The 26,509-nt window shown below is 47.8% G+C and overlaps 1 protein-coding gene across 2 annotated transcripts; it reads left to right on the forward strand.

The window, feature by feature from the left end:
* On the forward strand, window positions 1-26,509 carry TFAP2B (transcription factor AP-2 beta). Of its 2 annotated transcripts, XM_056130626.1 has the most exons (8): window positions 1-275; window positions 3,207-3,233; window positions 5,131-5,589; window positions 10,929-10,989; window positions 18,379-18,598; window positions 20,639-20,757; window positions 23,067-23,208; window positions 26,061-26,509. In XM_056130626.1, exons 1-8 carry the CDS (start codon window positions 195-197, stop codon window positions 26,359-26,361), a joined length of 1,410 nt encoding a protein of 469 aa, XP_055986601.1. In that variant the 5' UTR covers window positions 1-194; the 3' UTR covers window positions 26,362-26,509. The 2 variants fall into 2 exon arrangements, with proteins under 2 accessions (XP_055986601.1, XP_055986602.1); XM_056130627.1 differs by lacking the exon at window positions 3,207-3,233.

Genomic DNA, 26,509 nt, shown 5'->3' on the forward strand with positions numbered 1-26,509 from the left:
TCTAACTCCTGCGTGTGTAATAATGTTTTCCCCTCCGCTGAGGCTCACTCCTCCAGCCTATTGTTTGAGACAACAGATATAAGTTGCGATGGGAGAGGAGCGTCGGATTTGGTGTGTATCCCCCATTTCCAATTATAGATGGATCATTACAGACAGCGGAGTCCTGAGAAGCCAGACATCTGCTCCTCACATGAATGCACTCAACTCCTAGAGACCAGGCTGCCATCATGCTCTGGAAGCTCGTGGAGAATGTCAAGTACGAAGATATCTATGAGGTGAGCCCACACCCCAGATGCATCTTTTAGAGCTTTGCAAGGGAGAGAATTTGAGCTTCTGGACACCCCGGCTGCTTTGGATTTTTAAGCTGCTTTGCTGCTAGGGGTCCGGGGTGGTTTTTCCTCTGCTTTCCCTAACTTTTCAGAGAGAGCTGCTTGGGGGGAGACTTGGCTATTCTGAAACAGGACTGGAAGAAGGTTGAAAAATCGGACTGCTCGCACTTAGGAGATTTCGCTTTCTCTCTTTCTCTCCTCTCTTTCTCCTTTTATTTTTCGTTCTCTCTTCCTCAACCCCCTGCCTCCCCTTCCAACCACTATCACCACCACCACCACCACCACCACCCCCCTTAGGCTCGGACTGGGGGTCTGCGGGTGCTACCGAACGTGGACAGAGAAAATAGGGAATGAATAAAACCAAACGCTCTCCTGGTTCCAGCGGAGAGAATTTGAGTTTTTTTTTTTCCCCCCCAGCCCGGGCTCGGGCTTTTTTTTTTTTTTTCCTTTTCTTTCTTTTTTTTTTTTTTTTAATTTTCGGTCCCGTTTCTAAAACCCGACAACAAACGGGTCCTGGCGGAGGAGGAAACCTAGGAGGAGCGAGGTAGCCAGGTGGAAGCAGACGGATGGATGCTTGTGCATAGAACGAGGTCCAGCAGCCAAAGCATGTTTTTGTTTTTTGGTTTATCCTTCTTTTCTTTCTTTCTTTCTTTTTTTTTTTTTAAAACTTGTGCTTTGCTTCTTGGAGGGTCAGTGCATTGGGAAATAGGGGTCTCAGGCTACCCTGCGTTCGAGCGTTTTTCTGCCCGGAGGAGGCGGCAGCTCCGTTTCCCGCGGGCCGGGCCGGGCCGGGCCGGGCAGGGGCGCGCGCGGGCCGGGCGGGCCGGGCGGGCCGGGGACGGGGCGGGAAGCCGAGGAACGGGCTGAGCCGGGAACCCCCCAGTGAGGTGCCGGGGGCAAGTGAGGCGAGGAGGAACTGAGACTCGGAGAGACGTCGAGAGAGACCAGAAGAATTTTTTTCTTTAAAAACAAAAAAACAATAACTTGGAGAAGGGCGCGGAGTTGGGGCCAAGCGCGCGCGGCGGGCTGAGCCCCTCGGGGACCCCCCAGGAGGAAAAGGTGCAGAGAGGCGGGGGATCGGGAGTCGGGGGGACCCGAGGACGCGACCACCCTCCCCACCCCCCAGTCCGAACGCGACCGATCGCGCCCGGCAGCTCCCGGGGACCCGGCCGAGCTGGAGCCGGGACAGATTGTCCGTTCCCGGGGTTGCCGCAGCCGCGGGTGGGGAGGTTGGGGTTGGGGGCGGGGGGTCCTGCCCGCTTTGTGGCCGCGCTTTTGCCGGGGGGTGGGGGGGCTGGTCTCGGTCCAGCCTCCCTTTCTTTGCCTAACAGGCGGGATAATGGGCCAGTCCCGGGCGCGGGGTCCCCTCCAAAGCGTCAGCGCCCCGAGAGGCCGACGCCTGGCGGGGAAGGGGTCCGCGCGCGCGCGCGCGCGCGCTTGCCCCGGCGTTTTCGGACAGGGGTTTGGGAGAGCCGGGAGCATCCGAAGCGCCCCTGGGTTAGGGGGAAAAAAGAAACTGGCCAAGTGGGAAAGGAGGGAAAAGGGAGAAGAAAGAGGGGAGGGGAGAGAGGGAGGGGTAGGGTGAAAGAAAAAGAGAATAAAAGGTGAACGGGGGTAGGGAGGAAGAAGGAGATTGGGGGGAAAGTGAGAAAAAATGCGGTATTCCTATCGGCCTCCGATTTCTGCTCAAAATTCTAAGTAGGATCCGAATCAAACAGGAGGACCCGCACCTCGCTGCCAGGGGCCTATTTAAGTCGGGGAGAAGGTTGAACTTTAACAGAAACGGCAGTCAGGCCAGTTGAACGGGTTCCTGAAACATCCAAAAAGGTTTTCTGTTGCCCCTGGCTTTGCCTGGAAAGGATCCGTTCGGTGTATCTGAAGATTAACTGCATATATTTTTAATCGAGGTGAAAAACTCGCGGACTCTGCGAGCACTGTAGAGGGAAGGGCTGGCTGGGGGGGTTGGGGGGGGGAAGAGCCCCCTTCTCCCCTCTCTGCCTTTTAATAAACCAGCGACATCTCCTCCAAGAGGCCGTGGAAGTCCCACAAACATCTTTGTAAACAAGCAGACCCGCAAGTTTACTTTTCTCTCCCCACCGAATGATGAGGCAACGCCTTTTTTTTTTTCCCCCTGTGTTTTAATCCACACACAAAACACCTAAGGCGATCCATTCTCCCCATTAGGAAAGTCCCTCTCCGGGACCAAGGCCACCTACGTTCCCTCCAAGCCCCCCAAGTCAGTAGGGCTGCCCCTCACTGCCCTGAACCCAGGGAGCAGGGGGCCCTGGACTCGTGTCCCCGGCTCAGCTAATTGAAGTTCTGCCTCTTTCCTGCTAAACTTTTTCCCTGGTCGGCCTCTGCCAGCCCCCTCGTCTGATTACATCTAGTAATTCTCCACTGAATGAACGTCATTTACAATAGTGGGGAGCTCAGCTCACTGCTGCTTCACGCTCCATTTGTCCTCCATTCTGCCTTTAAAGTACTCGTGTAATATTAATAGTCATGAATATCAATTATTATGAGGCGGTGTAGGCAAGGAGGGAGGAAGGGGCGCCCCAGCAGTCTGAGCCCAGCTTCGGGTGGAAGAGGACTTGCATCTGGAGCCCCCGAAGAACGGCGGAAGGAAAAAAAGGCCCCAAAGACAGCAAGAGAACCACGAACAAACAGCTCTGTCTGTGTGACAGGCGTCGCCAATCTTGTTTGGGGGTGGGGGGTGGGGGGGAATTTTTTTTTTTTATTTTGATGGCTTGTCCTGGAAACACCTCAAGATCGGTTCCTGTGTCCAGCTCCGTTTCTCTGCTGGACTCCTTGAATTTTTGAAAATTTTTTTTTCCATCATTGTTTGATTTTGAGCAGTAACCAGGCTTTTTTTTCCAGATGTTAGTCCACACCTATTCATCCATGGTGAGTTTGGATTCACGTTGTACCAGAATTGCATGCTCTCTCTTCTCCTATCTCTCTCTCTCTGTCTCTCTCTCTCTCTCTGTCTCTCCGTCTCTGTGTCCCTGTCTCACACTCTCTCTGGCTCTGTCTTCCTTTGAGCGCCTTTGGCTTGGTAATTTAGCACCATAATTGGACGAGGCTGCAGCTGCTTCTTTCTGCATTGTGTGTTCTTCGTCTGAGCTCCAAGAGTCAGCTGGGGGCTTGGGGTGGGGTGGGAGGGGGGGTTGTTGAACAGAAAAACTTTCTGCCTCTGCAGTTAGGAAATTTAGGAGACTTTTTTTTTTCCTCCAAAAAGAGCCAAGGGGACTTTACCATGGCCTTTCGAAGGACAAGAGGGAGAACTTAAACACACCACCCCCCTCTTCTCTTTTAACTTACTTTTCCACTCCAAATCAGACCAACAATAAGTTGTCTGGGCTTTTCAGGCCCTTCATTTTTTCACACCCTGGAGTACGATGGCGTTAGATCTAGAATCGCAGCCTTAGAGATACCTTCCTGCGAATCGCAACTCGACTTGATTTAACTTGGGCTCAGGATTGGATTTTTGAATGAGATTCATTTCAATCCCCTACGACGACTGAAACGATTTCATTCCTCTTGGGGAGGGAAGAATGAGGGGATTTCCTAGCGACTCGGGGCTCCCACAATGTTCAGGTTGTGTTGGGAGCTCCTGGTCGGGCCGGCAGGCTTGCCAGAAGTTGGCCCTGCCCGGGAGCCGCAGCTCGGCAGATTGTATGAAGATTTTATTTGTTGTGCCTGGGTCCTGTGGAGAAACTAGGATGGGGGGAAAGGGCTTAAGACACAGAGGTGCAAATACCGTCTATACAAATCCTATATTTTTCAAAAAGGGATTTAGAATCCCCCCCACCCCCTACCCCCTGCCGCCCAGTTCTTTTCCCCCTGTCCCCTTCCTTGGCTTCACACTCCCCACAGAAGGCTCAGGTTTGGGTTAAGTGGGTAACCTCCCCCCCTCACGTCCCCCCCAAAGCCTCAGGTTTGGAATTGCTGAAATCCTGTGCCCTCTGCGTCAACCCGGGAGTCCAAGTTTCAGCTCTTGCTTGTTCTGTCCCGGGAAGAGCGTACGGGCTTCTCCATTTGTCGCCTGTGTTTTTTTCCTCTCTCTCTCTCTCTCTCTCTCTCTCTCTCTCTCTCTCTCTCTCTCTCTCTCTCTCTCCTGTCTCTCTCTCTTTCTTCTCTCTGCTATCTTCTCCCCTTTCCACTTTCTTCCTCTTTTCTCTCTCTCCCTCTGTCTCTCCTCCTCTCCCTCCTTCCCTTTCTCCTCTCCCCTCTCTCTCTCCTATTCCCTTTCTCCCATTCCCTTTTTCTCTCTCTCTCTCTCCATCCCTCCTCTCTCTCTGTTTCTTCTCTCTGCTATCTTCTCCCCTTTCCACTTTCTTCCTCTTTTCTCTCTCTCCCTCTGTCTCTCCTCCTCTCCCTCCTTCCCTTTCTCCTCTCCCCTCTCTCTCTCCTATTCCCTTTCTCCCATTCCCTCTTTCTCTCTCTCTCTCCATCCCTCCTCTCTCTCTGTTTCTTCTCTCTGCTACCTTCTCTCCTTTCACTTTCTTCCTCTTTCCTCTCTCTCCTTCGGTCCCTCTCTCCTCCTCTCCCTCCTTCCCTCTCTCCTTTCTCTCTCTCCACCCCCTTCTGTCTCTCTCTCTGTTTCTTCTCTCCCCTTTCCACTTTCTTCCTCTTTTCTCTGTCCCTGTGTCCCTCTGTCCTCCTCTCCCTCCTTCCCTCTCTCTCCTCCCTCTCCTATTCCCTCTCTTTCTCTTTCTCTCTCTCTCCTATTCCCTCTCTCTTTCTCTCTCTCTCTCTCTCTGTCTCTCTCTCTGTCTCTCTCTCTTCTCTCTGCTCCCAGGACCGGCACGATGGCGTCCCGAGCCACAGCTCGCGGCTGTCCCAGCTGGGCTCGGTGTCCCAAGGACCCTACTCGAGCGCCCCGCCGCTGTCCCACACCCCGTCGTCCGACTTCCAGCCGCCCTACTTCCCGCCCCCGTACCAGCCGCTGCCCTACCACCAGAGCCAGGACCCCTACTCCCACGTCAACGACCCCTACTCCCTGAACCCCCTGCACCAGCCCCAGCAGCACCCCTGGGGCCAGCGGCAGCGGCAAGAGGTGGGCTCCGAGGCCGGCTCGCTCCTGCCGCAGCCCCGCGCCGCGCTGCCGCAGCTGTCGGGCCTCGACCCCCGGCGGGACTACCACGCGGTGCGCCGGCCCGACGTGCTCCTGCACTCGGCCCACCACGGCCTGGACGCGGGCATGGCAGACGGCCTCTCCCTGCACGGCCTCGGCCACCCCGGCATGGAAGACGTGCAGGTAACGGGCGGCCAGCCCCTCGGCGCGGAGCCCGGGAGAGGGGTCGGGGCGGGGGGCGGCCCCCGACGGCGCGGGGGCGCTTCCCGCGGCCGGCCGCTGGGTGGGCCTGGAGGGGAGGCTGCAGAGGGGCACTCGGTGCACTCGGTACAGAGATGCACCCCGAGAAGCTTGAGGTGCGCTTGGTGCAAAGGTGCGCTTGGTACAGAGGTGCACCCCGAAACGCTTGAGGTGCACTTGGTACAGAGGTGCACCCCGAAACGCTTGTGGTGCACTTGGTACAGAGGTGCACCCCGAGAAGCTTGAGGTGCGCTGGGTGCAAAGGTGCACTTGGTACAGAGGTGCACCCCGAAACGCTTGAGGTGCACTTGGTACAGAGGTGCACCCCAAAACGCTCCCCGGGAGTCCCCGGGGAGGAAAGGCTCGGTCCCCGGCTGGCCCCTGGAGGGTCTTCGGAACCGACCCCGAATGGGTTTTGTCTCGCCTTTAGCTCGCCTTCCTGTACTCTAGCGCTTTGTGTGAGCGAGCTGGGGACCCTCCCCACCGCTCCCTCCTCCCCCCACCCCCACCCCTTCCCCCCCAGCACATCCAATAGCGGGCCTGGCCCACTGACAAGGCAGGTGAAGATTCAGCTGCCTAGGGCTGGGGGTACCAGAGGGTTCCTGCTGGATTTGCAGATGTTGTGAAGTGTCACGATGCACCCCGGAAGAAAAAAACAAAAACGCTGTTTGTTCAAGTCTAGGCTCACTTGGTATGTTCAGCAAACTTCAGTGCTTTTTTTTGTTTTCCCCCAAGATAACTGAGTTCCAGAATCCTCACCCAAGAAATAGGATTTTTTTTTTCTTTTTTCTTTTTTGAGAGAACCAGAAAGGCTTCGTTCTGTTAGGGAGTCCCGGAGGATACATGCCAATTTGGAGATATGTGTCACTTTCATAGGTTGTTATGAAGCAGTCTTTCCCATGCCCCTCTTTGGTTCTCGCCTACCGTCAAAACCATCCTCTCAGCAACGCTAGAGAGCCCTAAGATGCCGACTTCTTAAAACAAAAGGCTCAAAACAATTCCCTCACTTCCCCCCGTGTTCCATCTGCAACCAACACAATGGAGCCTGATTTGGTTGAGAATACTTGGTTAAACTAAACAAAGAGACATCAAAGAAATGAGTTCTAAAGACTGTCTGGATGATTTTTAGCAGGTCTCTTTTGGCTTCCTAATTTAAGTAGCCTCCAGAAAAGATAAATATGGTCGAAAGGCGTTTGATTGATACTTTGGTCTTATTGGCATAGTTGTGTATGTTCTGGAGCAATTTAGACATACCTCTGAAGCTGAGAAGAATGAAATGGGAAAGGGAAAAAGGTGGATGAGTCCTTCATTACCTTGCTGGGAAAAATTACTTTGAACAGTTAGATAGGATGATGATATTGAACGTCATCTATGCGCAGTATATGATAGTTTATTATTTTAAAAGAGAACCGAGTCATTTATTGTTTCCCAAAATGATGGAATCATCTGATTTACCCGTAGCGAAAAAGAATTATAGTTTTGTTGTGTTAACCAAGCTTGACTATCCCGGTCTAGAAAGATTGCTCATTTTTCCAAATAGCAGCTAGAAAAGGGGCAATATTGAATAGTTTGTGTAAAATGCGTTTAGGTGATATTTCTTGGTCGAGGGGAGTTTTTATATTAACCTTTCAGAGTATGGGTCAAAGTGCTAGATAATTAATGTATATCAGCTCATCGCCATTGCTGCTAGCAATGATGCCACTGGCCATATTTTCACTACCTTGGAGGCAGAGTGGCACAGGTGACCCATGATAGGAACTCCCCTGAACGATGGAGCAGATTTCTCTGGTTTTAGTTGTTCGGTTTTGTTTCAAGATCGCATTGTGAGGGGTGTTTTGAGTGTTTGGTCAAATCCAAAGGTGTGAGGAAAATATAGGGCCCGATCCATGTGCTTTGGGGAAGTCACTCTGGTCAAAACTTGGCGTTGAGATGGGTTTGTGGTAAGGAACACAGATGCACATCAGCGAGGTTGAGTGAGCCACAGGGAAGAAGTGCGGGCCCGTCTTTGCATGTTTTCTGCTCCCCTTGCCTCTGCCCTGTCCCTCCCCGCTCCAGGCACATCCCAGTCAGTCACCTGTCTCGGTGGGGGGGCTGAGGGACCACTTCAGGGGGACCCCTCAAAGCGAGGCAGAGAGGGAGATCATCTCCGAGGTCCCAGAAGGGAAACCCCAGGGCAGGGACAATCTCCATCATGACTGCGAGTGACAGGCCTCCAGGAGGCCGGGTTGTGTTGCACGTGATGAAGAGGGCAGGTGACAAAGACAGAAGGAAACGGTTCTAGGACAAGATTTCCAAATCCAGAGGCTCTATCCAGGAGGATAGAACGCTCAGCCTAAAGTTACAGAGGGGGAGGAAGGCGTTCACTGCTTCCGGGAAGTTAGGAAATAATCACTGTGTCCAACTGCTCTTTAAAAAGCCCAGAGAGGGTCTGGGCCAGAAGCACTTCTAGTTGATTCCGCAGGGTTCAGGAATCTGGCTAACCCTCCTCCTCCTCCCCATCCCAAGGGAGCTGCCATGGGCCTCCTAGGGGCACCCACCTGGTCAGAGGGCGGAATACTGTGGGACCCAGATTCACACCACCCACCCCATCCCAGTCACCCACATCCACACACAGGCCACCGCCCTGACTGGAAGAGGAGAGAGGAAGGGAGCTAATTAACCAAATGCTTCTAATATTTTTTTAAATGAAACTATAAAACCCTGTCAATTTCTATTTCAATTTACTCACAGGGCCTATTAAACGAGCAAATCACTGTTTGGGTTCTGGGTATGCTACATTTCACACTGTGTGTGTGTGTGTGTGTGTGTGTGTGTGTGTGTGGACACGCATGTGTGAGGTAGGCGGGTGTGGGGAGCTGGTGTTTCAAACACGTCAGGGGGAAAAAAAAATTACCAACAGCAAGAAAGAGGAACTGAGCCTCCAACCTAGCCTGGAGTTGGTTTAGCTGCCATAAGCATCGCTTTTCTTCTTGCAGCCTTCAGTGCCTAGCCTCTCATCACCTCTGCCACCCATGAGGAGAAACCTAGCATTTTTTTTAAAGGCTATTAAGTCACCATCTCCAACACACACATGCACACACACACAAACACACACATACACATGCACGCACACTCGCACGCACGCACACACACACACACACGCAGCCACACACGCTAGTGTCTTAAAGCAGCCCCTGGTATCACTTTTAACTAAAGAAGTCTAGTAATTACGAGTCTGAGTTGTTTTTCTGCGCTTCCGCATGCAGTCCTAATTAAATCTTTACGACCCTCCCTGTGACGATTAAGCGCCAGCATGCTGCGTGAATATCCTGTACAAAAACCCAGCAGGCGGCCGTAATTAGATAGAAAATCAGACAAGAGCCTTCTCATTAACTACCACAACTACCCCACGTCGCTGATGAGGCGTATATACATATTTAGGCACCGACGTGAGTGAGGGGGACAAGGTGTACCAGGTAGGGGCGCACGGGCCAGGACAAGGTGTAGGTAGGGCGCACGGGCCAGGCCGGTGGTGGGAACGCGGGTCGGCCCGCCCGCGGGCATCCTGCCTGGACACACCCGCGCAGAGTGAGTGGTGCCCGGCCTGGACACACCCGCCAACCGTGGTACCCTGCATGGACACGCAGCACCCCGCAGACACGTGTGCAGGGAGAGGCGTGGAGCGCGTGTGTGTGTGTGTGACTGTGCGCGCGCGCGCGCGCGCGTGGACGCGGGGCCTCCTCGGGAGTTTCCAACTCGTTCCTTGCAGTGTTTTATCGGAGAGCGCGTTTTTTTTTCTTTTCTTCCCCCCCCCCCCCCCTCCTCCTGGAAGAACTGTGCGAGGCGTGTTGTAACAGGGCAAGCGGTTCTTGAAGGGGGGAATAACAATTTTCCTCACCTTTCTGAGAACAGAAGGGTGACTATTAAAAAAACGAAAAGAAACAAATTACCGCGCCCCCCCCCCCCACTCCCTCCCGTCCGTGGTGGTGAGGTCATCTCGTTTCTAATGTGCTGCTTGTTTGGGGTAGACAGTCTCTTCCTTGTGATGCACACACACGCCCTGTCTGGGGATGCGGCAGGAGTGGGTGGGGGAGACTTGGAGTAAACAGCCCCGCTCCCTCCCCAGCTCTTCGCTGGCTTTCTGGAGCTCCGGAGAGTAGGAGACAAATTGGGGACACCCTGAGGTTTCTCAGGATCACGGTCCTGCAGTTGTATCTCGGAAAACACACCACACACACACACACACACACACACACACACACACCAAAACGCCCTCGCTTCTTTGCTGTTTCTGGAGGGGCAAGAGAGGGAGGCCCCTGCTTTTCGGATGCCCTGGGATGCGCCCCGCCAGTATCCTGCAGCATTCTGGCCGGTGCATCCTGACAGTCAGAAATGGATTCCAACAGTTATTTTCCTTAGAAGTGCTGCCAACCCCGTGAGTTGAAACTTTCCTCCTCTGGGTTGAAGTGCAGAGTGTGAACCGCTTCGTGCCATCAGTTAGGTGCTGACTGGGAAGGGCCCTCGGTGCGTGCTTGTGTGTGTGTGTATGTGTGTGAGAGAGAGAGAGACAGACAGACAGACAGACACAGAGACACAGAGAGCGCCCGCAGGTGCCCTGGAGTCACTGCCTTCTAAAACAGGTGTAGCTCTTATCGGGAAGGAGTCGCATCAGCAGGGTTCTGAGTGGAAGCAAATCCCGCAGGTCGCTCTCAAGGGTTGTCACAGTGCAGGAAGAAGTTCCTCCTCGCACACAGGGACTTGTATGGGCTACAGTGGGTGTGTGAGCCTGCCGGCTTGAAACGTGTTTCTATGTGTTACTGTTTGCATTCCATTCCAAATGGCTCAGACTTTAATTAAAATCCCATAATGTAAACTATTATGTATTTGTAAAATGATTCTGGGGTTAGGATAGGCTGGGAGAGAATAGAAAACAGAAATGGCTCTTACTAATATTGGGGGAAAATCTTTCAAGGGTTGCCAAATTTTCTCAATTCATAAGAGCAAATAATATAGCCTTTTATATGTCTATGTAATATCTGTGTTTAATATAATAACTAAGCCAATACTGCATCCCAGATGTCTCTCACAGTTTCCCTTCTCCCTCTTCTTCCACTGGAAGAATTTATAATTTGGGCGAATTTCATTTCTATGTCGATTTAGAGGTAATAATGATAATAATAAAACCTCCCATTGTGATTAATATAAATGGAAATAACAGAAACTCCAGTTCGGAATGACATGATTTATGTGTGCGATTCTTTAATATCCAGTCAATTTGAATAGTGATGTTTTTATATTCACAGTCAGTTGAAGATGCCAATAACAGCGGCATGAATCTATTGGACCAGTCTGTCATAAAAAAAGGTATGGATTATTCCCATTCGAAGTAAGCAAAGTTTACCTGCAGATTCATGTCTTTAGGATTGGTTTTCACGTGGGGGAGGTATCCATTATTTTAAAAGACACACACGGGTTCGCTCACAACCCACGAACAAGGTGTTTTGACTGGGTGAAATCAGAGTGAGGTAGAGAAAGGAAATAGGGAGGCAGACACACTAGAGCTTTCTCATGGTACATTTGGTAGCAATTCTAAATACATCTTAAATAATTGAATTACAACCATCTATGGAACTGGCTGAGAAACGCTGCTTTCCAAAAAAAAAAAAAGGTTATAATTATTTCTTTGATAACTGGAGTTGACGGAACTAAACCCTATGTCGTAGAGACGGTTTCTCTCCTTGTTTTTGATTTCAATTTTTTATGGTAATTTCGTTCCCAGTTCTCTGTGTTTTATGTTTCTTCTCCTTTTTTAATTGTTCCAAATGCATTTCTAAATATGCGCATCCTGAGAAGCTGAGACAGCCTAGGCTCATTTCTGAATCTTCCTACATATGCATTCATGATTTAGTGTGACTGTGGAATCACCCCATACTGTTAAAGGGCATGTGATATTAACAAATGTTTGCAGTCTCTTGTACAGCTGTAAGCAAAATAATTAACTAATTAAACTAATTAAATGTAATTACAATAACTCATTTCGGGCGTATTGCAGCTGCTTAATTTTTCCCCCCTCTTCTCTGACAGTCACTGAAAGAATGTCTGACGATTAGAGGAGCTGCCAAAAGGCCTGAATGTCACTCATATGCCACCAATTTTTAGGAACTTGAATGTGTAGACAGCACAATCTTTAATTATCACAAGAACTGGTATTGGGAGATACAATTTTAACTACTCTAACCCTTTCTTACCGATGCTGGAGAAGGTGTGTCCTTATGTTTGGCGTGAACAGTCCCCAGGTTCAGTCCTACGTGATGATTTATTTGAGCCTTAGGACACTGATATAAAAAATGAAAAGAAAGATGCTTTGGAAAGCATAGAGTCAAGCTTCTACAGCAGTGGGATCCTGAAGCAAGGATTCCTCACTTGGGTGAGGTATTCTGTCTTTCCTACCTTCACAGAGGATGCAAAAAGTAGCTTTAAAAGTGGATAATGGCAGGGGGAAACTGTTTTTGAAATGATGCCATTTGGCTGTGGAATATAATACCCTAAAGAATAGGAAGGCATGTGGGAAAACTATTTTAAGTGGTGTTCTACATGTTTTTCTCTCTTTTTCTCTCTCTTCCTTAGATAGTATCATTTTTGTTTTGATGCCACATCTTTTGGGTGTTTTAGGACACCCTGGCTCAGTGTTTAGATTTGCAGCATAGATGAATGCCTGCTCTCTCCATTTCCTCTTGGGTCTTCTCTCTGGTTAATTGCTGGTTGATTGGTGGTGCTGTGGGGAGAGAGAAGGCACTAGTCCATTGGCTTTTAGTCTGTTTCTGATTTTGTTTTAATCTGTCCTCCCTTTTCATGGAAAGGCAAGAGTCCCTTAGCTCAGTGCTCTGTCTCCTAGAAACAGCTTTTGGGTTGGTAGTGGGGAATGCCCACCAGATGACCAATCAGAAATGTTATTAATAGCCAAGCCAATAAAAATATTTGGATCTTCGCTTGCCTAACAAAATGGGGCTGAAAATATTCTTAGATGTGGGATGCCTTGATTTCAGAGCTTGTCTATGTTTGTCAGTGAAATGTGACGATTTATGCATAAGGGGATCTCTAGGAATAAGAAAACAAAGAATATTGTCTAAAGTTGTTGGTTTTGTTTGGAAAACGTAACTTTTATCACTTGTAAGTGCTTTTTAAAAATAACGATGTGCATCTAAACCATCCCAGTGACACCCCAGTAGCTCATCAATTTATTGATTTAGGGGCCATGGTATAAAAATGAAATATTAGGTGAGCTCCAGTCTTTAATATTTCAGATTTTTGCATGCTTGAAAGAATTCCCCTAATATTCCATTTTGTTTCTAAAAGTCAAAGAAAAAAGAAGAAGAAATGGTTGGTTTATTTTTCTATGCCATCATGAATTACTTTAAATAAGATTACAGGTTCATTAGCTTCTTCCCTGACCTCTCTTCCTTCCTTTTTCCCTCTTCCCCATTTTAATGAGGGATATCTCCAAGAGATTCATTTCTTACAGGACGAGGTGAGAAAGTTTTCTGAACGAAATATTATAAATTTCAAGAAGAACTGACAGAGTTCTGGTTGCTTCATTTATTTCCTAAGGGTCTTTTGAAAAAGTTTTGGTTTTGCTATTTTTTTACCTTGATAATAAAAGTGCAATAACTCGTCCTCATTTTGATGTAGAGGTACCTACTAGAGGTTGTTACTAAGAATTCATTTTAAAGGATCTCTCTCTCTCTCTCTGTTACTCTCTCTTACTCCTCTTTCTCACTCTTTTTCCTCTCCCTCTCTTTTCCCTTCTCGTCCATCTCCCTCACCCATATTTCTATCCCCTTTTCCCCCTTTCTCTCCTCTCTTCATCTCTTCCACTATGGAAGGGCTTGAATTTTCACCCCTCGAATTTTTCCCCCATGTTAGACATCACCTCCTAGATTATAGGCTGGCTCTCTTGTTATGTTTGCTATGTGGGCTTAGCTGACATTTCTGAAGTAATTTAGTTAAGAGGAAATGAGTTGTTCCCAGTAGAGAGAGCAAACGAGTGGAGTGAAGGTAGCCAGCGTGATAAATGGCTCTTTCATTTGAAGATCTCCAGAGCTCGTTTACGGCTAATTTTCTGTATTGGCCCCCTTTGAGCTATTAATGCAATCGGCAGGGACCGTGGCCCCTCTCCTCTTAGCTGCCCCATTAGAGCTCCCATTAAGCTGCCTAGTCTCAACTCCGTGGCAGGAGTCGGGGGGAGTAATGAAAGGTGCTTTTTAAACTCTCCTAATCTAAACCGGCAGAGGGTGGTTAATACGATTTGAAGGGGGCTGGTCAATGAGCAATCAATAAAGTAATAATGAGAAGGATTCGGTACATTAACAGTCTAAAAATCCAACGAGACATTAAAAAATCATTCTTAACTCTCAGTTCCATTAAGATTAGGAATCTGGGCCAGGAGAGGGGGCGGGTGGGGCCCAGCCAATATAAATGATCACCGCCACCTTCCCACAGCCTCACTGAAAACAGGATGATGTCGACTTGAAGGAAAAGTTTCGGTGCAATCAGAGGCAATCAGTTTGACACCTTAGATGGCAGAAAAATACGCTGGGATTTCTTGGAAAGAAATGTGTGACTTCAGTCCAAGGTTCAAATGTTGTGACTGTGGGGCATTTTCATTGGTCTTAGGGATATCCTGTTTGGTTAGATTCAGTTCAACCTCCCTTCTCTCACACATTTCCCTCCGTTCGTTCCTTCTGGCCCCTTCCCCACATAAACAATTTGCTGTGGATTTTCTTTTTCGAGGCAGGCTGGAGTGTGTGTGTGTGGGGGGGGGGGTTGTTGTAAGGAGACTGCCAGTTTTCATTACGTTGGGTTCTGTTGGGATTTTTCCTTTTGACCTAGAAGGGGAAAATCACTGAGAGGTATGTCTTCTCTCAAATGAAGAGGTTCACATTTCTCCCCCAAACTGACTTGGATTCCAATAGGTGTTTGTTCAACTAGAAACTCCAGGATTCAATCCAATGGGACTGATTAGAGTTCATAGAATTTCAATGCTGGGAAGGTTAAGTCTTCCCTGTTCCTCTCCCTTACCACTCCACTGCAAACAGAGAAGACAAATGACTATCTTAAGGTCCCAAGTACCTAGTAAGTAACGGGACACAACTCATTGGCCAGCCTGTTAGACTTTGCCTGTAAAGGATGCCAACACAAGATGTTGGTGGTTTTATTATTCTGTTGTGCTCTGGCTTTCTTTGCGGAAACCGTTTAAGTTACTTTAAATGATTTCAGTGCTCGCATGTGTACCTGTGCTATCTATGTATATACACAGAATAACATTTCGCCCTCAGTTAGATAAGAAATAAAGTTAGTGATGAGTACTTCAAGAAATGCTCAAGGTCTTGGTGACTTCCGGGTATAAGATACCTACATAGATCTTTTCGGAGAGTCATTCTCTTGAATCTATTGGGTGGGTTCATTTCTTCTTTCCATCAGCAGATTGGATAAGCAGAAGCATCGTCCCCAGTCAAACACAAAGATCTTCATGCTATGCTTTCATGTACACTCTAATTTTAAATAGTGCAGAAGATGGAGAACTAGCCTGTCTCCCTATAGTAGACCAGCCAACAGTATTTTCTCTAATCATCTTTTTTCTACCCCTCTAAACAAAACTCCAGTCCTATAAAGAAATACTGATGGCTTTTTAAACCTCCTCTCTTTTCCCCAACCTAATGCAGGGGGGAAAGGAAGGGAAGAGAGTTTTGTGGGAGTTATATCATGCTATCCAACTGAAAATGGAGGGGGAAAACCGTTTTAATGTATGCAAAGAAAATTGTAAACATGTAAAGAAATGAAAGCTTCACGCTGAGTTTTGCTATGCTCCATTTCCTTACCATTTCCTGCTGTCGCTTTAAACCTATCTTAGTCATCTCTGAGTTCCGTGAGCAGGAACAGTGGGCTCATAATTACTAACAAATCAACCGGGCCCTGTTGCTCTCCGGGTTTATTGATAAGCTGGAGCAAAGCAGAAGGGAAAAAGACAAAGAGAATAAAATACGGGGCTAATCAGCGGAGCTAAGCAGGTGTGAGGAAGGGGAGAAAGGTGGATGATAAAGGAAACTTGGAATGTGGAGAGTCTAGGAGACCGATGCCAATGCAAGAATAGAGAGAGGTTAAGAACCGGAGGGAGACAGTGTTTAACAAAAAATGGAAATACGGTTCAGGCTTAAATTAGAAAATGAAAATATAACCTGAAGCGGCTGCTCTAATGGTTTGTCTGCTGCTGGTGAGGGAGCAGAATAACAAAAAAAAACTTTACCCTCCTACCCCAGAAGCCTGCTGACAGAAGCAGCCTGGATTGGTGATATTTAGGTGATAATGTATACGCAGAAAGGTACTGTTCTCGGGAGGGAGCAATATACATGCCCCCAAGGAAATAACTCGTCAGGTAAATCAGGCAATTAACAATAGTGAAATTAGAGGCCAGGTTATAAAGTGTCCCTAAAGGCCAGGCTTTTCAAGCGATTTGACTTCAAGGACTGTGAGAGCAGGTAAAATTCCAATCCTTAAGGGACATTGTGGAGGAACTGAATTTATTATTTTCCTCTTTCCTTCCCTGTTCAAATGTTCTTTCTAAATAGCATTCAGATATGAAAATGTTGCTGAGTATCAAGGGTGAGATGCCTATGAAATTTATTTCCATAGTTCAAGCTGTATTTAAGGTACAGAGAGGCCATCTGTGTTTTAGAGAAAAGTTTTTCCAAGACTGTCTGATGTGAAGTTGTTATACTCGTGAGTTATTTGTCTAGAGTGCTTGAATTTGACCCAGAAATATGGAAAGCATGATTGCTATCAGGTAGAATAAACGAGATTGTGAATGTTGTGTAGGAGAATTCAGTGGCAGGGTTTCCTATCACAGAGTTGAGTGACTCTTCTCCATATTTTATTCAACTTTAATACCCACTCTTGCACTTTTCATTGGTTGTGTTGAGTGGGAAGCAGCTTCCCTGATGAGAAAAATGATGAGGATAGTCAGAAAGAACTTTCCACCACCCTGAAGTTCAAAAGTGCAGAAGATCCATTCTGTTACCTGACTTGATTCATCCACCCTGGGATAAAGTCTCAGAATTGGGGTAACAGAGAAATCCTAAAATGTCTAGTAAGCTGGAGCAAAAGGACATACAGTTCCCTGCTGTAGAAAACCATTTCCATCAGCCACATTGATACAGAGCCAAATGCAAAACTCTTAGCAAATAAAAGATTTGACGTCAAATTGGCTTTTAGGAGTCTCTGAACAATGGGGGAGACATGAATGCTGGAATACGTAGTAAAGAGATTAAGTTATAAAAAAATACCTTGTTGGTTAATCAGTTTCATGCAAGTGAGGTTGTGTGACTTCTTGACTGTTCAGGCTCTTAGGTTCTAGATGGTAGAAATTCCTCCACCAGGATTATAGAGTGAGACTATCTTTATGAAAAAGAAAAAAAATGACAGTTTTTGTCTTTCATGCTAAATGCATATTTCATCCCTGGACTTGTGATGATTGATAAAGATGTTTTAAGGGTTTGGGTCTTCCATTCCAAATGAAGAGGCGAAAGTAGAGGGCCAGTCAGAAGTGTCTTTTATCATCTGCAGAGAGAAAAGGGGCTTCAGTCAGGTACAAGTCCAGCAGAATCTGCCAGCCAATTGGGAGGTTGACCGTTCATTCAACTGTTTCTCCTTCCCAGCCTCTGGTTGGAGGGAGCCCCGCCTCTACTTGAGGTGCAGATGACAGAGAAATACAATTAAACAGAAATACAGGCTGGAGAGCCTGAATGTGCCTGGGTAGCAGTGGCAACCAGCTGTCAGCTCTTATTAACTTCTGCATAAAACATACCTTGAGTGTGGTTTGTTATCCATTACTTGTCGAAATGAAACAACTGGGGCAAGGCAAGACCGCTGCTCGTCTGAATTAGAGTGATTGGTTGATTGATCAGGGCACCTGTTGTAAATCATAACTGCTCCAAACAATCACCAGCGGTACTTTACATTAATTTGTAAGCAAAATTCATGTCACTGTGCAATTGCGTTCACTGGAGAGGAGCATTTGGGTTTGATTCTAAATGAATCTTTTGTAGGATGTAGGAAAGACAGGACTCCACCTCAGGGAAATAAGCAGCTCTCTGGGGTCCAAATTTCCAGCTTACTAAGGTCGTGGCTGTTCTCAGGCAGGGTCTCATGGGGGTTACCCTCTAGTCCTCTTGGGTCACCGTCCACAGATTTGGATCCAATAGAAGAAGGAGGGGTTCACATAAAGACCTTTCGTGGTGCACCATAGAATCCTTTCGCATCATTGATGGAGGTGGTCACCCTCTGGGCTTAGCATCAAATGTGACTATTATCATCCTCCGAAGGCAGAGAAGGAAACTAAGATTCAGAGAGGTTACAAGAAAGGTCTGAGGTCCCACAGCCAGCACGAGGCTTGGCCAGATCTCACAGCCAAATTCCAAACCCGGCGCTGCGCGTTTTTCTAGATGAGTGGAGTGGGCAGAGCTATGGCAAGTGACATTCAGACGTCTGCACACCTGGGGTAAGTTTCCAGAGGAGGGATGGCTTTTCCATTTGTTTGTGCACAGTGCTCGGAATGCATCGCAGCCTCCCTGGGAACAAACTTCCTCCTGCAGCCCCCCGAGTACGCCCCCGACGGGCTCTGTCGGCTGCCAGGTCGCTAGGATGCAAAGCCGGTCACCTTTATGCCCTGTGTTTTTGTTTTTTCTTCTTGCTCTCTAGTTCCGGTTCCCCCCAAGTCTGTGACTTCTCTGATGATGAATAAGGATGGTTTCCTGGGCGGTATGTCCGTCAACACTGGCGAGGTCTTTTGCTCGGTCCCGGGCCGGCTGTCCCTGCTCAGTTCCACCTCCAAGTACAAGGTCACCGTCGGGGAAGTTCAGAGGCGACTTTCGCCCCCCGAATGCCTCAATGCGTCACTCCTGGGCGGCGTCCTCCGAAGGTAAAATTCCAAGCCCCCACCCCGGCCCTTCTTTGGGGGGGGGGGCGAACGGACCGGGGGCTCAAGGGAATCGCCTAGCATCAGCACGCGGTTGCCTAGCAACCGTGCCCGGGCCGGCGTGTGGATGCGCTGCGCGTGGGTGCAGGGGAGGGGGGCGGGGAGTGGGATTCTTGGTGGCCACGTGCCCCCCGCCACGTGCCCCCGCAGCGCCTCGGGGTCCCCTCGCACCCCTCTCTTGGCGGGCTCACTAGGGGCTCCGGGCGCCCTCCTGTAACGCCTCCAGGGCGTTGGAACCCAACCCGAAGGCGGGGTGCACCGGGCTATAGAGTGCACCAAAAGGAAAAAGCATTGCAGGGAGCATCTCCCCCACCCCCAGCCCTGTCCTGCGGTGCGTCCTGATGGCGCTGTTTTATTAGGTGTTTGATTTGTTTGGGTTTCTTGGACCCCCTGGTGCTTAGCAGAGGGATCTGTACCTTGTGGTGCTGGGAGGGAACTGGGAATGGGACTCAGGGTGGGCGTGTGCCATAGCCGGTTGAGGGAGCGATCTCCCCGGCCTTTATTAAAATGTGGGTGGGTGGGGGGTTTGGAGGCGGGGCTCACCCGGGAGTGCTCAGGTCTTACTCTCCAGGTTCTGTGCTCAGGGATCATTTCTGGCGGTGCCGGTCACTGAACCCTGGTTTGCTGCATGCAAAAAGCATCCTACCCACTGTGTTGCCTCTCCGACCCTTTAACTGTCTTTTAAAACGCAGTTGGCTGCTGGATTAAGCTCTGTTCTTGGAAGCCCCCCATCCCCCGCCAATGCACCAGGTTTGCGCATTTTTGAAAAATTGGGTTCCGGACTTTTGACCTCCCTTTTTTCAATACCAGCACCATCACAACAATGCCAATGACTTAATTTCTAAAGTAATAATGATACCTCGGTGCGATTTACGATGCTCCCCACTTAGTGAAGAAAGACAAGTCATAAAATATTGGGGAAACTGAGGGGAAGGTGGCTTTGATCTGAAAATTTGGGATCTCCCCTGAAACCCTAGCTATCCTGGAAGTCTGAAGCTGACTTTTATAGGAGATAAACTTTCCAATATAGCCCATTTTGAGGTTTGGACATTCCCTGCTTTCCTAAAAGTGACTGAGAAGCCCAGTTGCTACAGAGTAACTGGGGTCTTCTCACATTTTTCCTCAGACCCTGGCAGTACTCAGAGAGGAGAGCCTCAGGAAATAGGAAAGGACTTGAACATCCCCTCCACCCCCCCACTACCCCCTCCCCGTTTTGAATCCCCTTGCCCTGTTCTACTTAGGTTCAATTTTCAGATGAGTCCTTTGAACCCCAGAGTGTGAAAGTTTCTTTCAACCATCCCCCTGGGCATTGAGCCTGTGTGTATAAAACCTGCGCCGAGATTAAATGAGATAATCAATATAAAGTGCTTATCATACGACCTAAACTTCAAGTGTTAGTTTTACAACTGTTATGATTATCATCATCATTAGTTTCAGGTTTCAGCCTCCCCTTCCCCTTTTAACCCAACTACAGTTTATGGTGACACTTGACCCCTTCCTCCCGAAAGCCCACCTGTTTCAGCCTCTGCCTTCTCCTCTCCAAGCATTCAGCCTTTGCCTCTCGGCAAAGACTGTGCTTGTCCAAGGGTCCCTTCCCCTCACTGTCTCCATGCACAACAAGGACAAAACAGCTTGTGAGTGTGCTATGTGCTCTAGACCCACAACCTGTACCCTAATCGTTCCCATCTGTCACGCTTTTCACTCCCCTCACCCAACCCCCCATCTCCGCCATTTAAAAAAAAAAGAAAAATGACTCAATTTTGTTAATGCTCTGCATTGCAGAAATTAAGCCAACCTCAGCAAACTATAGGCAAATAACAAACAAGCAAAAAAAAAAAAAGTCAGGGATGAGGAGGGTGGGGAAGGGATGTATAACCCCAAGTTAAAACTTCTTCAAGCTCCACTGGGCTTTAGATTGCTAAGTCAAACTTTGTTTCAGGAACACTCCGAGGTTAATCAGAATGTTAATTCTTGCAATTTCAGAGCCAAATCGAAAAATGGGGGGAGATCCTTGCGAGAAAGGCTAGAAAAAATCGGTTTGAATTTACCCGCGGGCAGACGCAAAGCAGCAAATGTCACGTTACTCACCTCCCTGGTGGAAGGTAAGTGAGATGTGTGGCCAGTTGGCGGAGTGGCTGAGCTTAACTGTCGGCTGAAGGCTGACATTTTACACGTTTCATGATTAACGGGAAATCGTTGCAATTGTTGTGCCCTTATGAGTTGGATGTCAAGCGGCTGCCTGGGAGAAGTTCAGAGGTCCTTTTACTTAGAGGAAGCTGGCAACTGTGGAGAGGCCAAGAGACTTGTGCAAGGATCTCTCCTTCAGGTCCATGCCCCAAGTCTGTGCAGGGGTCAGCTCTGATGTTACCTATAGGACACAGTGACTGACACACCTACTTGGAAGAGAGCTTGCAAGTGTGACTGTGAGCAGAACTCCATGCTAGACTTTGTTTTCCTAGATTTTTACCTCTGTCTCTTTAGAGGTAGAGAACACATTATCAATAGACAAAACTGAATTAATGATTTTTAGATGGTTATTTAGAACTCCTATTACACTAAGTAAGACCCCTCCCCCCTTGCTGCTCCTTGGGACCACTGTTCTTGAAAAAATGAAGTTTAGTAAGGCCAGTGATGTGTGGGAAAAAAATTGGAGGAAGGGTGCGGAGCATGGAGGGGAACCATTCATGGTGATCTTTCTTATAGATTCGTCATTTGTGAACAATAGGGTCATAATTACAAAAGGCACATTCTCTGGTGCTTATCTCTTTGGATGTAGGCATGCTATTTCTAGTACATATTAAATAGAATCATCAATACAGTCTAGAACAAGATCAGCAGTTGAATTTGTGGGCTAGGGAAGGGATCTGAAATAGAGCCGGATGGTCCTTTTCCTGTTTCTGCTTTTGGCCTTTGGGCCACTCCACACCCAGAAGTGTTCAGGGGTCCCTCCTGGTGGAGCTCGGGATCAAACCAGAGTGGGCTATGTTCAACTGGGTCTTAACCCTTGTACTTTCTCTCCAGCCAAATGGTCCTAATGAAGGAAGGTGGAGAATTTTTTCCCACTAGGGTCTAGCACGTAAATCTGGTTTTCCTTCCATATTTATGGATGCAATATTATGACACTCCTGTAGGGAGTTGGTTTTAGGAGGTGGGAATTTTGTAATATTTAGACAGCAAACATAAAGTCAGCATATTTATAGACATTGCATTGTGTCATCTCTAAAGAAAAGTTGCCTTGTCTAAATTTACCTCCTAGTGGCAGCAATTACCAAATTTCCAGACCACACATACTAATGATTCCCTCTCAGCCTGGGCATTTTACTTTTTGCCCTTTGGGGGATTGCTAATATCACAATTCTTATTTTGGGAAACAATGTAATCTCAGCTCAATACTGGAATTTGGTGGGAGAGTGCAGAAACTGAAAACCTACTGAAATTTTGATATTTGGTTGGCAGATTTCAATGGTGTGAATCCTTGGTAAGCACCAGGCCTGAAGTCTTTGGTAGTTGGTATAAAATGATGATTAAAAATAATTCTTGTTGCTCAACATAATGAAACTTTAGCATAAGTCAACTTGTCTCTTTTTCATGTGTAGGATCTTCCTTTGAACCCCTAATCTAAGTTTGTGCTTTAGAGGGTCATAAGGCTATTTTTTGAAAGGAGCTACCATGTAAACTAAGGAACCCATGAGATGCCCAGATTTTATATAGGTGTTGTATCAGCTTTGAGCTGTAGAATATTCTTAAGTAAAAAGAATAATTGCAGGTACCTCTAAAGAAAAGGAAGCTGCAACTGAAATTGGAGAACTGACAAGGAGAACAGATATTTCATGGCTGGATAGAAATGCTCATTCCATATAAAATTCTTCATATTCTCTAATATACATGGGTTGATATCCTCCCAAATTGTTTGTATAATTTACTAATAAATACTATAATTTAAGAATTTTTTACCTAATGCAATGATAGGAAAATACAGATCATGTAAAAGACAGGAATATATATATATATTTTTTTTTATTTAGAGCAGTGGGACAGACAGATGCTTAAAAAAGTGGGAAGAATCTGATTTGACTATCCAGAGCAGGGACTAAAGTGCATTTATAAATGAACTGCTGGAGATATCTCAACATTTCCTTAAGACTGTCAGAGGATGTGGGAGACTTTAAGTTTGTCCAGAAATCTAGTTCCAACTTTTCTGGAAGGCTGGTCAGCCAAGAGACAAGGAAGGAGCCGCAGAATGCAGTTTGAGCCGTCAATTTTAATTACAGTTGAGATTCATTTTAAATATGGGGCATCTGTCTCACCTGTCCTTGGTTTTGCCCCCAACAGCTGGTCTCTTCTGTAAATAACAGCAGAGCCCACCAGGGTCGGGGTACTGGTTCTTATACCGTCTTTGCTGTGTTTTCAGGAGAAGCTGTTCACTTAGCTCGAGATTTTGGGTACATTTGTGAAACAGAGTTTCCCGCCAAAGCTGTTTCTGAGTATTTGAACCGGCAGCACACGGACCCCAGTGACCTGCACTCCCGAAAGAATATGCTGCTGGCCACCAAGTGAGTCGCCCTTTTTCTTGACCCCCTGCTCTGCCAGGCCACCACTTGGCAGGTGCCTCTGTGGGCTGTCTACAGGTAACACTTGCAGACAACTAATAGTATCTAGTGGACTGCAAAGAAGCCCCCCATCCCTCCTCCTTCCCACCTTCTTAGTCCCTCTCCAACCAAACAGGTCACGGGTTTGTCTCAGCCTCTTCCAAGTTCCTTGGTGGGAAGAGGAGGGTGCAGGCTAGCTTTATTCATTCGCATCCAAAATGTTGACCGTTCGCTATTCCAACCTTGGGGATGTCAACCCTGGGCTGGTGGAGGAGATCATTTCTGGGTGCTTTTATGATCCAGCTGCATTTTTTCCCCTCCTGCCTGGACTTCCATCCCTGAGGCATACCTAGACCGCCCCTCACACTCCCTCACGGTGTCTAACTGTCACCCACGTGTACCCATCCCTCCCACAGTTCTAATTACTCCCCTGGCAACATTGCTGTGTGGCATCTCGCACAGACTTAGAATTTACTACAACCTCCAGAGGGGAAATCTAGTAAATCCTTGGCTAAATTTAGGTCTCGAGCTCATTTGAACTTTTACAGTGGGTTTTCTATTTATTTGATTTACTCCTGTCTTTGGCTTGGGTGTCATATTGTTGGTGTTTTATGACCGGCTCAAGCCTGCAGTGGGCGGCGCTGCGTGCGCCAGCACGTTTCTCTCTCGCAGGCGCGGCCCAGACCGCGGCGGCGCTCATTTATTTAGTGCTCCAGGACGCGGTTTGTTCCGTTGACAGCGTAATTTAAAGAAATATATGGAAGGCTGAAAAATCATTTGCTCAAATTTGTCCAGATGTTTTTGAGACGTGATTGGAATTTGATTGCCCCTTTCCGCAGGGTCAAAAAATATTAATGTCCCAGAACCTTAATTGCTTACAGACCCTGGTTTGGGCTTTGAAGATTTAAAATGTTTGACTCTCAGCATTTGTTTTTCCCCAGCTCAGAATTTCCATTTTGGCACTTTGGTAACGACTACAGTCTTAAGTAAAGACTTTAAGCATCTTTTCTAATGATCAAAACCTGGCACCCACCCTCTTTTTTTAAGGTTTTCTCTTCTGTTGTACCAACTAGCAGTATAATAGATCTCTGCCAGGAAATCTCCCTCCTATCCTCTGCTCTGCTGTCAGGTGACAGGGAATTTGATGTGCTATAAAAGAATCAAGGTATGGGTCGGGGGAGAATAAAGTCAAAGTGTATAAATTAGCTAACAATATTCCACAAATGACTGTCATTTCTTCCAGACGAACGCTTGTCACTTCCTCCTTAAAGCCTTATGACTTCTCTTAGGCCAGCACTTTTAAAATCTGGGTATCAGAATCAGCAAAGGGCTAGAAGGAGAGCTTAAAACTATTTTTTTTTCATTTGTGGGCATAGCCCCAAGCCCCCTGAATGGAATCACTGCGGGAGGGGGAGCTTGGATGTGAGCTTCTGCATCCCACAGGTGATGCTGAGACCCTCTGGCTTATTCAGGTCAGAACTGTAACCTATTTATTCCCAGTTGTCAGTATGTGTGTGTGCATTTCAAATGCAGAAACCAGGGGAAAGACTAGAGAGAGAGAGGGTGCCTTGTGAATGTTCTTTCCTTACTGGCCCTTAAGAACCTTTCTTAAGAACCAAAAAGCATTTTGCAGCTAAAGTCGAGGGAAGCCTGTATTTTCCAGCTAATGGAGCCCTTAACTCCTGGGGGTAACCCTTTGGGAGAGGATGCTTCGGACCTCTCTCATTGACTTCTGGGTACCTGCATTACATATCCCTTGGACTGGTCAATAGACAGACATGTTTCCTTTTTTTTTTTCACCATCCCTGAGTGCATGCAGGCTGACAGACGTGAAAGGCTGTGGCCTCTGGGATGTCATGCCTGCACTGCCAGGCATGCCAAGCCAATGGGGTCTCCAGGGCTACCCTTCCTATCTGCCTTCTATATTAAAAATTTCTCAAATAAGCTCAATCCATAGTTAGGCATGCTGGATTTCTAAAGCTGGGCGATTTCTCTAAATTGTAGGTGCCTTGAGGAAATAAAAGCCGTCAACAAATAAAAAATCCACCCTCCCCAGTGTCTCACTCATCTACCTTTAGGTTTTATTTAAACAATGTGGGAATCCCTTTATATTGACAGCAATCCTCGAGTACAAAGATTTTTCAGTAGCCTCCACTTAAAAGAAAGAAAAAGGGGGAACCTCCCTCCCCAAATACTGCAGGTAAACAGATTTTTTTTTTTTTTTGCTTTGAATGGAATCAGCATTCTCTCCCGGAATAAACAGTTGCTCACTAGCCCTGGGCCATGCAGGCTTCAGCAATCTGTTTGTGAGTGGGGCAGGCTTGAGGCCCAGGGGCCTAAATCTTTCAGGGCTTTTTGAGCCTGATCGGGGGAAGAGGTTAGACAGGCAGGGGAGAGTAGAGGGGACTAAAAAAAGGGGTTTTTTTAAAAAAAAGAACTGCCAGGTTGGGGGGAAAAGGGTGTAAAAAAAATGACTGAATATTCAGTAGTCTAAGCCAAAGTGTAGCAGATTACCCCAATTGCTTCTTTGCGCTTCTGGAATGCAGGGCAATGGATGGGAAGGGGTGTAGGGTGGATGGATAACAGGGGTCCTCCGCACCCCCACGCTCCTCATTGTCCTGCCAGTCTCTGGAAGAAGGTAACCGAGAGCTGGAGAGGGAAACAGAGCGGAATCGCCCGCATTAGCCTCGCTGCAGGGTGGCCGGGGGGCGCGCCTCTGGGCTGGCGCGCGCGGTCTCCTCTCCAAGGCCAATGCCAACGACACCCAGGGTGATGGTATTGTTGTTGTCGTCCACCCCTCCTCCCCCACCCCCCAGGCAACTGTGTAAGGAATTTACGGATCTGCTGGCCCAGGACCGGACGCCGATCGGAAACAGCCGGCCCAGCCCCATCCTGGAGCCCGGGATCCAGAGCTGCCTGACGCATTTCAGCCTCATCACGCACGGCTTCGGCGCCCCTGCCATCTGCGCCGCGCTCACGGCCCTGCAGAACTATCTCACCGAGGCGCTCAAAGGCATGGACAAGATGTTCTTGAACAACACCACCACTAACAGGCACACGTCTGGGGAAGGCCCAGGTAGTAAAACTGGCGACAAGGAGGAGAAACACAGGAAATGAAACATTTTTAAAAACAAAAAAAAGAGGAAAGATGTTTTAAATACAAATGGAAAACAGAAAAAAAAATTTTAATTTTTAGCTTTAAACTATTGGATTGGCTTTGGAAGAATTATATTAGGTAGAATACACATACAATCAAAAAAAATTA

Source organism: Sorex fumeus, unplaced genomic scaffold, assembly GCF_029834395.1.
Source record: "Sorex fumeus unplaced genomic scaffold, SorFum_2.1 ptg000080l, whole genome shotgun sequence".
Taxonomy (NCBI): Eukaryota; Metazoa; Chordata; class Mammalia; order Eulipotyphla; family Soricidae; genus Sorex; species Sorex fumeus.